The sequence below is a fragment of the Thermobia domestica genome, chromosome 4, assembly GCF_964235325.1.
Source record: "Thermobia domestica chromosome 4, izTheDome1.hap1.1, whole genome shotgun sequence".
NCBI lineage: Eukaryota > Metazoa > Arthropoda > Insecta > Zygentoma > Lepismatidae > Thermobia > Thermobia domestica.
The window spans coordinates 224,515,319-224,532,268 of record NC_137457.1 but is presented as its reverse complement, the minus strand read 5'-3'; the positions used below and the strand labels follow the sequence as shown (position 1 = coordinate 224,532,268).

General features: G+C 33.9%; 1 protein-coding gene across 3 annotated transcripts in view; it reads left to right on the top strand.

Annotated features, from left to right (window-relative positions):
- The window catches only part of LOC145683875 (solute carrier family 25 member 32), a 105,175-nt gene that overhangs the window by 63,949 nt on the left and 24,276 nt on the right, over nucleotides 1-16,950 (top strand). For 2 of the 3 annotated variants that reach the window (XM_081755501.1, XM_081755502.1), the window contains exon 6: nucleotides 3,291-3,436. In XM_081755501.1, the coding sequence (XP_081611627.1) occupies nucleotides 3,291-3,436 (146 nt within the window). Of the gene's footprint in view, nucleotides 1-3,290; nucleotides 3,437-4,801; nucleotides 15,123-16,950 lie in introns of those variants that run through there. The other variant, XM_081755503.1, reaches the window with a different exon arrangement.

Genomic DNA, 16,950 nt, shown 5'->3' with positions numbered 1-16,950 from the left:
AATGAAATTTGGTAAAAACCAGATATAACCAGATCTAAGAGTAAAGATAGGCTGTAGAGGGAGATGAGACGAGTTTTAGATACCTGGCAAAAGTCTATATTGGTCTGAAATTCTGAGAAAAGAAAAAAATGATACCCAATGGGGACTATATTTGAATATGACGTCAGAGCCGCAACTTTTAATTATTTAACTTGCATATCGGAAAGCAAAAGATAAATATGAAATATAGTGATTTAGACATAAATAAAAATTTTATTCCCTAATAAGTAGATTTCTAATGAGATAATTCGATTTAATACATTAATTTGGACACAAGAAAATCTATACACTATAGAATTACCCAGAAGATGAAATATAGGAAATTGCACTAGGTACAGTATGGTAAAGAAAAAGTTACCAGCTGTAGGGGTATACTACAGGGATTCTTGAATAATGTTTTTAGTATGTATTGAAATATGAACATTCCCAGTTAGTAGTGGTGGTTCAAACGACATTTCAACCACTAATTGACTAATGGTTGTTTGGTTCAAATGTTAGTAAAAAGTTGATATAATGTTATGTAATAAGCAGGGTATAGATAAAAGTTCGTGTGTTAAATGTTAATTTGTATTACAGAAGGCTGTTTCATCCTTATGGTAGCAATTTGCAGTCGCCACCAGAGGCGCTAGTTTCGCGTCAGCAACGTGACGCACGCAATACGGAGTAGCCAGACATTTGTGTATAAGCCTTGCAGAGAAGAGGCGTGTGTGAACAGAATGTCGCCGAAAATCGACCCTTTTTGGGAGGACTACATCGTAGCACTTTCTGATATAGGCTGCAGCTATAGCCGAATAAAAACACAGTGCAAGAAGAAAGGTTTCACAGTGTCTGATAAGGGAATTAATGCAGACATCCATCGCAATGCAAACCCAGAGCAAACCATTGCCATGCGTCGTCAAAAGGGGTAAAAGAAGCAACCGGCTCCACAACGCAGTCAAGACGTCATTGCCAAGGTCCGCCGGTTTGTGACCCAGGAGAATCCACCCACCCAACATGACATAGCGAGGCGTGTTGGACGGTCAGCTTCAACTGTACACCGAATCATACGCGACAATTTGGGACTCAGAAGTGCACACAAGCGGCGGGTCCATGTTCTGAAGCCAACGCACATCGCAGAACGGCGGGGGGCATGCAAAAGGCTGTATGAAGGTTACCTGGCAGGTGACAAATGGTATTATGTGATCACCTTAGATGAAGCATTTGTCTATTTGACAGGGTCCCAGCAGATGCGTGCGATTTACTACCGCCGCAGTGATGGAACCGATCATGCAAAGTGGGTTCGCTCCTGCAAGGAGAGTTTTCCAAAGGGATTTATGGTAGTGACCGGTTTCTGTGCAAAAGGAAAGCTTCCAATACACCGGGTGTCATCAAATGTCAAGGTGAATGCAGCGTATTATATCGAGCATGTACTGGAACCCATCTATCGCCAACATGCCCCGGCTTTGTATGGCAATGACACTGACAGTGTTCATCCATCAGGACAAGGCCAACAGCCATACTACCAAACAAACGTGGCCTACATGACACGTATGGAACAGGAGGCAGATGTAAAGGCTATCCCATTTCGAGACATCCCCGTCAAGTCACCATATGCATCCCCTATGGACTTCTGTGCTTTCGGCCTCCTTAAACGGAACTTCAATAAGCGTCGTCCAACTACACTTGGTGGCCTTTGGAAAGTGTGCAAGGAGGAGTGGGCGAAATTGGATCAGGCAGTGCTCAATAGGGGTCTTCTTCAGTGGAAACTACGATGTCGTGCAATCGTACATCAGCGGGGCTCTCACATCGAACATGATCGCTCTTGAAAACGGGGTTTTACGCCCTAGGGCACGGATCTGTACTTCACTACCATAAGCCTTCTGTATAAGTACACGTGTGGAAGTATAGGTACATTTAGATCATTATAAATGTAGCTGCAATTATGGTCAATAAATGGGAGTGCCCGATTAAGCCTGTTATGCTTTTCATTTGTTGCAAAGGGACCTACGACTTTTGAATGTTACATTGTAAGAAAAAAATGTTAATAGTTTTATATCTTTCATTTTCTAATGTAATTATTGGAATCCAAAAGTCATATCACAGAAGGGAAATTTCAAACCTATCAAAAACAGAAAAATCTAACTGTTGGACTAGCGGGGACTCGAACACCGATCTTTCGTTTGGTTATTTCTGTTGTGCTGATATAAAAATGCAAATACCAGCAAAAACTAGTTTGACAGATGAACGATTAGCTCTCTCAAGTATGCTAGGATCCCGTGGCCTCCCAGCTCCCGCCAGGTGGGTTTATGGTGGACAGGTACGGTGTGCGTGGGTTTTGTTCCCATTTCCGTCATTCCACTATTATTCATCTCATCATGCCATCTCTCTCAACTCTTTGAGGCACGGTGGGAAGTTGTGCTTACCACCTTTGATATTCATTTTTTTTCGTCCAATTATTAACTAAAAAATAAAATTAAATTTATTTGGTGTGTTTTGAGATTGTCTAAATGTGAATTAATGAAAAATTTAAAAAATTTAAAAGAAATTTTTTTCGTTCATCAAGGGGTACAAAATAACGCTGGCTCCCGTACCTCAAAGAGTTAATCTCGGTGCATAATCATCGGACGTTAACTTAAAAATAAAACTGGCCATTCTGAAAGATTTTCCGCAATTCCTTCAGCAAATCCTGGAATGATATTTTATTATATTTTGTCTGACTTCTTCCTTCTAGAAAATCTTCCATTACCAACTGATAATCTTTCAGATATAGAGCTTTAGCTGGAAGAGTAAACAAAATGTTAATAATAAATATTAAACAACATAAAATAAGTAGTTAGAATAATGAAGGTAATAATTTACGTATGATTATATTTATTCGTCATAACGTCGGCGGCAATTCAAAACCTGCTATGTGCATTTTGCAGGAGAAGCGAAAAACAGTGTCCTGGTTAGCTTTTTGGCTTTAGAAAAGTGATGTTATAAGTAATATTTGATGCTGCACGTAACTGGTACCTTCTCAAGTTACTTGAGAAGGTACCAGTTACGTGCAGCATCAAATATTACTTATAACATCACTTTTCTAAAGCCAAAAAGCTAACCAGGATACTGTTTTTCGCTTCTCCTGCAAAATGCACATAGCAGGTTTTGAATTGCCGCCGACGATAAGCTTCTTCATATGATTGAAATATGCTTAAAAGAAATGAAACGATATTTCAATATAAAGGCAAATAACATGTGCTTTCAATTTAATAAATATTTTGTTTTAATTATAGGGAACGATGGAGTATCTCGTTTTTGCAGCACTGTCGAAGCTCATTGCAGCTGCAGCCACATATCCGTATCAGGTGGTTCGAGCACGACTACAAGACCAACATCAAGATTACAAGGGAGTATATGACTGTATTGAGAGGACATGGAGGTACGAAAGTGTAAAAGGTTTCTACAAAGGATTAGTTCCTTATCTGCTTCACGTGACTCCAAATATTTGTCTTGTTCTTCTTATTTATGAGAAATTTACAGGTTATAGTTGATGTAATTCTGATTCTTAGGCTTATTGAAGAATGGACATTGTTTTATTGTTTTTGTTTTCTCCCTAGCACAGAACAGAGCACTGCATCCAGAATTGCATTATTCTTTCTGTGTGCTCTTGTGATTCGCTTACTTTGTCGTGGAATATCCATTTATTTATTTATTAAAAAAAATTCTTCTCAGTGTAATATTTTCTTGAAGTGGACATAAGTTATTATATGATGGAAGGAAAGGTAGAACCTCGTACATAGTAAAGGTGATGTTAAAGTTGAATATTCATGTAAATCAGCTTCAAATCTTCGTTATGAAATCAATTCTCGAAGTTAGATATTTTGAATTTCTAAAGGAGTAACTAACAGTGAAGTTCGCAACAGTACAAACATTTTAATAATGGGCAGTGAACTTAATGCGTAGGTAAGAAAACAGTCCTAAATCTTAACACTTTAATTAGTACGAAGTTGACACTTAATTTTTGCTTTCTTAAGTAACAAGCATTTTTGCCATCTGTATGCAATACTACTATAGCTAGTACAATTTTATGAGATTAAATGTAGTAGTACGAAGCCATTCAGTTACGAAAGTTTTGTCTATCTCGTAGTTTCACAAGGCTTCGTTGAATGGAAGATCATCTAACCGTTGTCATTATTTCCAGTTTAATGCTTTTATTTTATTTTATTTTATTTATTTATTTATTTATTTTTTGGCTCTCATTATTCAAGACTGGATAAACATGAGATTAGCAAGCTGAAAGAAACCATTTTGTGTTTATTATATATGTATTTATTTTTAGTGGTGTGATATACTAATCATATCTGTAAGAAATTTTAGTGATGGTGGTTTTGTCATAGTTTATTTCCCAACGCATTGGTGCATAATGTAAACGTAACTAGGTGGAGGTGACAAAGCAGATAACATTGCACTTTTTTAATTTTTTTAAATTTACATTGTGTGCCCACAACATTTCATCGTTACTATGTTTGTTTGAGGTTCAGTTCCTTTTCATCTCGTCATACTAACAACGTGTAACCTGTTAGTTTCTCATACGTTAGTATTTAGTGAATTATTTAGTTCGTAGTGCAAAGATAAACCTCAGCATTGACTTCCATTGGTACACATTTTAGACAATATACAGCGTTAGAAGCTCATATAATACGTGGAAGGATTAATATATTTTTATTATTATAATGCTTAGAAAATCATGAAACAATCTGTTCTTTGATTAATTCTCTCTAATATATTGACATTTTACTGCCAGCTGGTGAACCGCGCTGCATTTTTATTGTACAGTACAAACATTGAAGCACTACAGATCTGGAAACATTCTCTTTGTTATCAAAAAAGAAGAAAAAAAAGTATACTGTGATAGCGGATCTATACTGTTCATTATATGACAGTTATCAGTGAGTGAGTCGTATCATAAGCATACACACATAGAGATAAAGAGGAAATGTGAAGTAAAGTGTAAATTCGATGTTGAATCTTCGAAATGATTTGTCTTAATAGAGTGAGACTGCGACATGACCATGAATAAATCTAAAAGTTTGAATGGATGTTCTAAGAGAGAGAGCGAGAGAGAGAGAGAGAGAAAGAAACAGAAAAAATAAAAAACATTGTAGTAGGTGAACATGTCATTTTGAATAAAGAAGTCTTGAATAAGAGCTAGTTTATTTAGTTACCTCTTTGAGAGATATTACTCTTTCTTAAAATCGTGTCTATAATATGGCTACTCCTTCTTAACCTTAAGTTCGTATATCTGTGATCATTCCTTCTATGCCATTCCATATTTCCGCTCCCAAACCAAACGAAAATCCCATCATTTTAAGTGTGTGTAGCAGCGTTTTCATTTTTCGTTATAGCTGTCTTGTAGTTGGACTTTGCATGATTTTTTTCTCTAGTAATATATATGCACTGTACTGTCGAATCATATGCGAACCCTGAGCTAAGGGCTTCAAATTCAAAGAGTGATATAATGATCAGTTAAAACTTTAAAGATTCACTAATATATATATATATATATATATATATATATATATATAACAACTTTTTTTTACTCAATTTCTTCGTTAATTTCTGATTCGTATTCTTTTAGTTGTAAGAAATCATGTTATGGTCTTTAAAAGTAGTGTAAAGTTAAATACAGTTTACTTAATCAAGCTATTGGATAATATTTATTATTGGGAAAGACTATTCTTATATAAGAGACATTCTCCTTACGTTTTTATACTCCTTGTTTTCATGTTTTATTACGAATGGGGGATGGGTTTTGCAGATTTAAAAGCTTTAATGTCATCCTCGAGAAAGTTAATCGAGTGATTTGTATTTCATTTCGTATGTCCACTGTTCTTGTTTGCGTGTATATACGAGGCAGTTAATTCAATTCAGATACTAAATACTCTTAGAAAAATCTTGGGTGTTTTGAATAGTGTCAGTGTTGTAACTGTTCCTTTCTCCTGCATCTTACCAGTTAGTCCAAAGTTGCTTCCACTGAAGAATGGCATATTGGATATTTTTCTTTCATGGTTCCCGGTCGGATCTCAGTTTACGTCAAGTGGGCTTCGTGGTAGACAAACACCGTGAGTGTATGAGTTTCCTCGGATTCTTTCCACTTTCTTCATTCCACTATTATCATCTGTCTCATAATAGTTTTCCTTCAGTTTCGATGCATAATCGAGGGATGTTAAGCTAAAAAAAGGAAGAGAAAAAGAAAGAAATTGAATGATCTAAAGATCATTTCGTGTTCCTTTCTCCTGAGTTACCGGAAAACTGAGTTTTTCAGTTTAAGAAATAGAAATCACAGAAGCCAAAATCAGTGGATGGAGAGATCACAAGATTGAAATCGCTAGCGTTGATGCAAGTATTTGCTAGTGCTCTGGTAATTTTTTTTTTATTTGCAGTTTCTTGCTTACAGTTTTTTAAATAGCGAAATTTTTCCTAGAGACGCTGGCTGAAATACTTCAGTTATTTTTATTGTTACAAGTTCCCCTGAGTGGTGGTAATTCGTTGTACATAAAGGACAGTACGTACTAACAAAGACAATCAATGAGCCATTTATTCGAACAATCCTCCTTAGTCTCCTTTGGTCTCGGAGAGATCAGTTTCTTTTATTGTGACAAATTCTTTTTATCCCATAGCTGTAATCGTACAACAAAGATTATGCCAGCCAGTAAGTTGTTTGTAAGGATGTCTTACCAAGTTGGACACAGAATGAATGCTGATTCGCTGTTGATACATTTCATGTCACTACTCGATGGGACTAGCCGATGGCACCTTTACACTATCGCGTCTGTCACATCCATCACATCCACCTTGTTGTTATTGCCATGTACTCTAGCAGTATTGAATGACCACTTATCCAGATAAAATACATATTTATGTATATGTGGGTATTAAATAAACTACCTCGTATATAAATCTCTTAAACTAGCTACTAAACGAAGCGTTTATTGATCTACTTTTAAAATATTTTTGTGTCATTTAAAACCGAGAAAAGCCTTCCCAGCCCTACCCATTGGTCTATTGCTAGCACGTGAGCTTTTGGTTCATATGGTCCTGGATTCTATCCCTGGTGGGGAAAGCACGTTTCATGTAGCCTTGATGCTGAAAAGGAAGCTAAACTTCTACTAGTAGCAGAGACCTTCCATAGTTTGTCCAGTGCATGCCAAAATACTGTTATTTAAAATAGTTGTTGTGGACTTCTTTTCTATTTTAAATGATAGTACATAAAAATATCAATGCGAATTGACGATCACACTGTTCGTAGTGTAGTTTGTACAGCTACATTCGCGTTTCGACATACTGTGACTTTCAGTAAATATTTTTGTCTAATTTAAATTAATAATCAATTGTATAGAACGAATTAAATTAAGTATTATAAACATATATGAACAAAATATATTCCTTAAATATGAACTACACATAGAGATATTTTGAACTTTGCCGAAACTTGGCAAGCATGAGTGCTTAGTTGTAGATCGCTCACTTGTTCGCGAAATTGTATCTAATATCCCAGACGATGCAACATTGCGGGTTTTCTAGGGACTTTCACGCTTTTTCTCTTTTTCTGATTTTACAAGTTACGTCCTACAGGCTATTAACGTATTTTAATATTAACGATTTTTATTAGTTCATTTTTTCACGTGCGAAGTGCACGTCACTTCAACCATATCAATTTTTTTTTTTCAGTACTTCAATTTTTCTTCTGTGATTTAGTTCTACTTCTTATAATTGCAAGATAAATATAATTCACCATTAGTAATATCCCGACAGCAATATCTTACGTTCCCTTAAATGAAATGTATAGCGGTCTGGCATCTGTAATTTGATATTAAAGGAGATCGTGTTGTCTCTGTGTAGGTTGAATTACCATAATAATGTGCGAGTTTCTCATGTCTGTAGCTACTGTGCTAAGAAGAGAAATACGGAAAGTAAAACTAGTCTGGAATTGGAAGTCGTCAAAATTGAGCTGAGTGAGCTTGAAGCAAACAATTGCGTTAAGTGGATCTATTATGAAGAAGAAGAAGAAAAAGAAAAAAAGACGCTAGTAAAAAAATTCTGGATTAACTCGTGCCCGCTAAACCTGTCATTGATAGGAAGGAAATTTTCTCTGTACTTGTTACTTCTACACTAGCGTCTGTGTAATGTGATATTGTTCATTGGTGAGTCTTATATTAATGTTGAAGAAATGGAATATTTAGGCTTCTCTTCAGGGTGAGTTAATGTGGGATGATTTTATTCATAAACCTCGTCGTTAATATACGTTGTCACTGTCCACAGTTCGAACATTAGCAAATTTTGATTCTCAAATTAAAAGGGGCTTCGCAAATGCTCACCGAAATTGAAGAATGAATTTAATTTTCACTTCCGAAGTCTTTTTCTCCCAAGCACATTGAAAATTCACAGCATTGTTCCATTTTCTTCAAAATTCAATTTGGCGTTGCGTATTTCCACGATAGAATTAATTCAGTATTTTTGATATCTGAGTAGCAGTAACAAAATATATATTCAATTAAATTAAACATAGACTGGCCATACAATACTGGGATATCCGTATGCAGCATCAAGGTTATGAAGGACGAGACCTACTATGTACGTGTGCTCGGAATCAAATTTAAATCCAGTCCGCAGACCATTATACAAAATACTTTGCACAGATTGTTTAAGGAAGCTGGAAGTACAGTACTACGTTACAGGTTACGGTTTCCCTGTGACTTTTTTTTTTTTCACCGATTGAAGGAACATCGGTTTAGCTAAAATCAGGGAGTGAAAGATACTGTCAAACGGTTGTTCCAACAGTAGTGTGCAACTTTGCAGGCATTATCGAAAAACTATCAAACCATTGCAACGTTTGCCTTAATGTTGGGCGATAATTTCTAGACGAATTTAACCCTGGTACATGTACATAGTCGTATGCTCTTTATATGATACACAACTATATTGTGCACTTCAAAGGCTTAGCTTACTTTTCTTTCAAGGGTACCATTTTTTGGTAATCTATTAAATTATGATTACAGTAAAATTGAGTTACTTATTAACTCTATGAAACAACATATTTGCAATCACTTGTAACATTTTAGTTTGTGATTAAATAAAAGAATTATTACAGAGAACCCATATAAGATTGAGAGTTACATATGCATTCCCATAGAATATGGAAATTATTCTAGTTTGAATAAATGAAGTTTATTTTGATAACATATTTTGTCACCTAGTCATCTAAAGTTAATCTCAGAATAGATTAAAATGTAGTTGGTTTCCAAACTGAGGATGTCCCCTTTCGAAGGAGGCGTGACAGGCTAGTGAAGAGTACACAGATTACTGAAAGAGTGTACTTTACATGCTAAAGGAGATGAGAAATTCAGTGTATGTTTGCCTGAAATCAGATATTTAGAGATATCAAAGGCACACATGATACAGACCATCGAGAGGCATGGCGGTGATTTGGAACTGTGCTTCATAGTTTTTCATAAATCATTCTAGAAATTTCACTTAAAATCCCACTTACTGATTTTCAGTTTTTAAACATACGAGTTACTCAGTTTTGATACTCTTAGCAATTACAGTAAAATTATGGCATTTTCACAGTTTATGTGTAGCGTACTTAGCACACTAAAATTAATTGGTTTCCTTCCTAGAAATTCACATAGTGAAGTAGAAAGCAATATTATTGGTGTTAACCTTGGTAAAAGGTAGTAAAATGTCATTCACTGATGCATATTATAGATAGTGATGGGCAAACTATAGCCTGCAGGCCAGATGCTGCAAGTAAAATGTTCTGTCTGGCCTTGACATCATTCCTAATGTGACGAATGTAAAGAAGAATCGGGTTACTTCGAAAGAGTTGTATCAGAAACAGACTGACAGATGAGCATTTAACTTCACTTCTGAGAATAAGTAGATTACCAAGTTCAATTTAATAAATTATATTGGCCTGTGGCCTGTCTGATTTTTTTTTTTTTTTCCTCATTTCTTTGGCCCTCTCCTGAAAGAAGTTTGCTCATCACTTCTGTAGAGTTTTAGACTCAGTGGGAATGGTATAGTCAAGATTTTGAGAATTTACATTCAGATTAAGTGAAGCGATAAAATTGAGTAAATTGTGTTCTGTATGACCTACAAAACACATTCTTCTCCTTGCTGACAAAGCGACATTCGAATTAACCCATCTTGCGCCAAGTGAGCTTTGTGATGGAGAAAATATTGTGCATGTGGCGTTCTTCGGCGGTCTTCCGTTCCTTTTACTTTCTTCATTCTACTATTTTGTTCATTATCACCATCACCGTCTCGCTTTAGTCTCCGATCGTAATTTTGAAGTTTAAAAAATCTACTATCATCATCAGTTCATTCCGAAAACATTAGTTATAAAACGTCACCTTTATGACTACATCACATTTTCGTTTGTCTGTACAGTAAATTTTAGAAAACTGTAAATTATGTCATATAATGTTGACTTTTTAGATCTTGTTCATTATATGTTGTTCTAATGTTGGCTTTTTTTTTTTGGTCTTGTTCATGATATGTGGTTCTTAAAATGATGATCATGCTGTTCAAAATATTACATAGAACTGAATTAGTAAGACTCCAACAACTGCACTAGAATGCACTGCTTTGCTCTGTGATAGGGAGAAATATGTTACAGGAGAGATAAATTTCTTATTTGGTAATTTTACATACTGTTTGTTGTGTTGTGTGTTATGCTTGTTCACAAATCCACAAAATTATAAAAGTGTCAAAAGTACATGAATCGCATGATTTCATATGATTAAAATATAGAAATTGGAATTAATTAGTATTTTAATGACATTTTTCTACAGAATTGTATGTAATTGTAGAAAACAAACCTTATATAAATTACAGAAAATAGATACCGCATTTAAATACGTTTTGATTGGATTTTTCAGATTAAATTTAACTGAAATTTTGAAGAAAGCATTGGCTATAACTTACCTTGTAATGCGTCGCGGTATTTATTTACTGGAACGTTTTCGATACGCTTCCATGTTATTATTATCAATGTTATTTAAAACAGTAACTGTTAATTTTAACTCATATGCAGCGTCAAATAATTACTTTTACCACGATATGAAGTTCAAAATATTCAATATAGACTTAAAAATTTCAAAAATTAAGATTAATAAAAATTTCTGTTCGTATTATGAACTGCTTCTCTAGCATAAGAAAAATTTCAGTGAAATTCAGATTCCTCACAAAATTCTACGTCATTTTGAATTTTCAGATAATTCAGGATTGGTTTTTCTTACTGCCGTATTTTGCCGTACTGCCATTTTTCATTCACCAAGGTGATAACGGTTCAGCACATCTGATTAGTACATGTAAAAGTGTAGAAGTATACTTGAATCTGTGTTAGCAGTAGAGATAAGGGTGAAATCTAGTAATCTTACCTTGTACCCCTAAGGTTTTGAGTTTTCAACTAAATACCCAATAGCAAAGTTTAGTGAAATCTAGTGGTTGATATTTTGAATAACACTGCTGAAGAGGACAGGGGAGCCTGTCGAAAACGTTCCCGTAAATAAATATAACGATGTTGGTTGATTGAGTGGGAAGGGGGGGGGGGGTTAATGGAGACGTCAGCAGCGTGGCAATCTGTCTCCGTTACGATAAAGACTTCTGACCAAATATAACTGTTTTTCCATAAGCAATTTTAGGAAGGTAATTTTAATAATTTGTATTCAGAGAAGATAAAATATTGAGTCTAACAAAACCAAGATATTTTGTAAACACAAAATCAGAACGTTTACAGAACTTTTTTTTTTTTTTTTCATTTTAAGTGAGACTTAAATCATAACTTAAAATTCAAAGTTGTATCAAAATATGAAAGATCAAATGTTATATTTAATTTGGTTCACTTTCATAGTACGTTTAGCAGTGTTAAAATTTAAGTATTCCGGATAAATGTTTCTGCTCTTTTGATGCAAACCCATTGCATGAGCATAATGTTTTAGAAGACTATGTGCTCCTGTCTGTTTCAGGGGGTCCTCAGTTCTTATTTCATAGTTACATTGTGTCAGTATTTGGTTTCAGTTTATAATATTTTCACTTAGGAGAATGGCATCGAGGGATGAGTTCATATTAATGAGATGGAAATTTTTGACATTTTTATTACTTATTTATTTGGCGTAGGTTTTGTTAAGTTTGCACAAGCTATATCTGTACTTCTGAATTTGGAATACTCTTATTTCAATTAATCAAAATCTAATATTAAATTATACGGAGTAACATTAACAAAGAGTATGTAATTTGCCAAAAAAGGAAGAAAAACGTGTAGTTCTTTTGTGTGTATGAAGCTATGTACGTGTGTGAAAACTTATCTGAAGGCTTTAACACAGAATAATTAATAACATTAACATTGAAAAAGTCTCTAATTCTAGAAAATTCTGGAAAGCAATTTAGGATTTCTTTCTACATGTATTATAATTTCTGTATATCATTTGGAATTTGTTTCCTTGCTCTACTTGACATATTTGTCTTTCACAAATTCATGAACGTAATTTTATTAATATAATAATGAGTGTGTCTGGCATAGTAAATAAATAGCATACTCGCTGGCGCAGTACATGTAGTAATACAGGCACAGCACTAATGACTATACCATTTAATTACTATAACTATTTTCCTGACAATGGCTTTATTAATAAGGTACTGACTCAATAAATGCAGATACACGAGTATCGTGAATATTTTCGAAGGATATGAGCTTTTTATAAGCTGTTGGAAGAAAAGTTGGTAACTTTCCTCTCTAATTTGCATTTAATCTTGAAAGTTCTATTTGAATACGACAAGGAAAAGTATATGTTATTGTCTCCTTTAAATTTTTCAAAAGCATTTTCAGTGCATAATTCGCTGGAAATTTCCTTCTGTCATTTTTCAGATATTTGTTTTTTTCCGTTTTATGTTGTCAGTCGATGACTGCATAGTTGAAATATATAATAGAATAAGGAATACAACATAAGTAATATATTAGTATGAAACAAGTCGTTAAATTCTGGTTTATTGCGTATGTTATATACAAATTATCGTAGGATGTCAGTAATGATTTATAGTTTCGTATACTAGACAGCCTCGGACTTCCTTCAAATACTGTTTTAACCTCTTAGTCGCAGACTACTTTGCATTGAAAATAACAGTTGAGTAAATGTATACTGCCTGGTGTGTGTAATATTGATTGATATTATCTGAAGTTTCCAGAAGTATCGTGACTATTGTGATATAAATACATTATTAAGTGTTTTTATTTTTATGTTGAATAATTTGAACTTGCCCTTACTATGCCATGTGCTTTAAGATGGTTTGAATTGATATTTTTTTAAAGTTTATATAGTATTTTAAGCCCTTTTTCCCTTCAAATCGCTGTAGCAATTTCGTAAGATTCATAAACTGTAGTGTGTTAACATTAAACGTATGATTTGGGGAAGGAATTAGACATAATCTGTGAACTGTCAGTAGTGAAAGAAAGAGGACTATTCCAAGAAAGCAAGAAAAAGATATTTAACCCATTGAACTCGTTGTAGTTACATGGGAGGAAACTGATTTCGTGTCGTAGTATTTTTTAGCTTGAATGGAGTCACAAAGTGACATAAGGACGTAGAATTCATTTAGATACCAAAATAAGTTTTTTTTTTTCCTTTTGGGACAAAAATGTATCTGGGATAATTTCCTCTCATGCAGTCAATAACGTCAGTAAAAGCTGCACTTTTTCTCTCATGAGACATTTAATGTGAATTTGAGTGCGTAAATTTTTGGAGTTTTAGAAATAATTACAGTGTCTGCTTTTGTAAATTGTTAAATGCATGAAAATTTTAAGTAATGTAATAAGTTATTGCACACTATTTGCACTGCAAGTTATTTGTTGTAGTGTTTTTATCGAAGTATATTTATATTGAGTCTGTACTTCAACCATTCATCTTTTGCTATTAAAATAATATTTGTATTTTATTTTCTGAAAAACTTTCCTACATATTTATAATACACACAATTGAATGTGGAGAATGAAATGAAATCCTTCGAATCTTGTTGACGAGTAGAAATAGCGGAATAGAGGTATTGCTGTCGTAATTCCAGTGCAAAGTGTATGTTCAACACTTGATGTTCATATGTTCTTCAGTAGGTTTGATTTTTAAAATTATAATATGATTAGGAAACGATGCGTTTGATAAATCTCTTGAGTATGCAGTGTCTTATCTCTTGTATGCTATTTGCCATTGAAAGTTTTCTACTAGTTAAAACTTCTTTGTGTATGGATATATTGCAGATTTATTTGACTAGCCTGGTAATTGAAATTTTTGCGAAGCGTAACATTAAAGTATATTGTGAACAGTGTCAAAGGAAACTATTTTTGATGTACATTTAAATGTTTAGTTATTTAAGTAGGCTGTCGAGCTGCCAGAAAAATTAGTCCTTTTCTCGTAATTAAGATAATTTATGAGATAAATAATTTTGCTTTTTTTCTGTTTGCTTAAAATCGAAATATCTTTAAAATAAGAGTGTGTGAAGAGGTCGATAGTGATTGGTAGTGCATATTTGGCATAGTAAGGGTTAATTTTAAAGTGCCTTGCTGGTTCAAGGCGAAAACTGTGATGTTATATTTATAGTTTTATTGTTATGAAATAATATATTCTGAATCGTAGTATTGGTAAGTGAAAAACCCGAGAATGATCTCAAGTCGTGTTTCTTTTATTATTTAGTGTAATTGAATTAAAGGTCACTCCTGTACATTAATAGTTAACATTTTTTTGTTGCGTAATCGTGAGAATTCTCTATTCGCTACTTAAATCTTTTGGAAGAACATGTGCTTTGTTCTTTAATGTCTTGTGAATTTATAACGATGAGAAATATGTGTATGTAGATTCCCTTTTGGTGAATTTACCTAGATTTATGTTACGCATCTTTCAGCACAATTATGTAGTAGCGAAATTAAAAATTCTCGAAAAAAATTCAAAATTTTAGTTGGTCTGTTGCTTTTGTGTATGTGTGTCAGTGAATTGTAAGTGACACGTGTTTCATGGTGTTCTTGAAAAATAGTTTCAAATAAATATTTCTTCCAGTTTGCTGTATAGAAGCATTAATCTCTCATTTTTTCAACATTAGCAATGCCTGTGTACTGTATACTCCTTGCACATTACGAGATTCAGCAATCCAACTGGGGTTCGAGAATCATTTACGAGTGCCAACAATGTTTTTAAATTCAGTTGAAGTTACTTTAAATTCAACAATGAAAGGATGATGTTTGATAAGGCTCATTTTTCGCGTATGGGACGATGTGTGTGTGTATATATAATCATTTTTGGAATGATTTCGATATATTTTTAGCAAATAGGGAGTATATACTTACATAATTGGAATACAATTATACAGAGTGTTTCAAAAAATACCGACAACGTTTGGGAGGTGATTCCTGACACGAAAATAAAAAGTGTAGACCAATCTGGGTGCAAAAATCCGTCATTTCGTACTTATAGGCTGCCGAAAACATAAAATAAAAATGAACTTTAAAGGTCCTTAGTTCCCATAATATGGGAACTAACATAGTCGTGTCAAGACTTCACTTAGGAACTAGCATGTTCCCTATCCAAATAGCCATGTTTCAGAATCCTGCGGTACTTCCGCAACAATTTTTATAGAGAGAGTTGGTGAGTACTTCAAATCATATTCCCGTAACTAAATTTCCTCTATAAATTGTTGCGTGAGTACCTTAGAATTCTGAAACATGAATTTTTTATAGAGCACATATTAGTTCCTAAGTGAAGTCTTGACCCGACAACGGTAGGTCCCGTAGTTCTGGAGCTATGGACCGTTGAAGTTCATCTTTCCATGTTTTCGGCATCCTCTAATTCTGAAATGAAATATTTCTGCATCCAGGTTGGTCTATACTTTTTGTCTTATCTTGGTGTCAAGAATCACCTCCCAAACGTTGTCGATGTTGTTTTGAAACACCCTGTATAATTATTAGGATATTTATTACTAATGAAGGTAAATTTTATCTGCTTATGAAGTTCATCATAAAAAAAAAAAACTTTATTGCATACTCGTGCTATATTGCTGATTGACAGCAAACATACTCAGACATCCATTTTACTAAAGACTGTTTTAATGTGGGCATACTAAAACATGAAAGTCATTCTTACATTTAGATCAAACTTACGTGCAGCGGTGTTGTATCCAATAGTTTTTTTTTTTTTTTTTTTTTCATGCTTTGAATTCGCGTATCAAAACTTACTTTTAAAAATATATTCTCTACAAACAAGAAATTAACACATACAATCTCGCGCGTAAATCATGTATAAACAGAAAAAGTTAACTTACACTATTAACGTGTTAACACAAATATTCTTATACAATTATACAGCATATATCCTGCAATTACTAAAAATATATCAAGAGTATTCGAAAAAAAGTCTATCATAGGCAAAAATGGGCCTTACCAATCCTTACCTTTAACTCGAGATACACATTTGATGGTATCTTCTGTTATGTATTTTAAATGAATAATATTGATAATAATAAACCTGTACGAAAGTGTTTTGGGTTAGGATTTTCAAAACAGAAGAAAAGATATATAAAAGCAGCGTATACATTAGCCAGAAAACTCCTTGTTTACAAGTTGTAGGTGGTGCAAGTAATGTTCACGAAAACTGTGAAAGCCAATAGTTGCACAAACTGAGTTTAAATTTCTTCATTTAACGTTCCGATAAATACTCGCTACTTGCGAATCTTACTAGGCGAACCAATATTCACTACTAAGGGAAGGAGGCACTCTTTTCTTTATTCATTCCTAGTAGTACTAACATTAATGCACTACAATAATAAATAGTGATGTATTTGCATTGACAGTTAAGCATGGACTCTTAAAACTGACTTCATATTATATCTTTATGACATAACACAAAATAATTC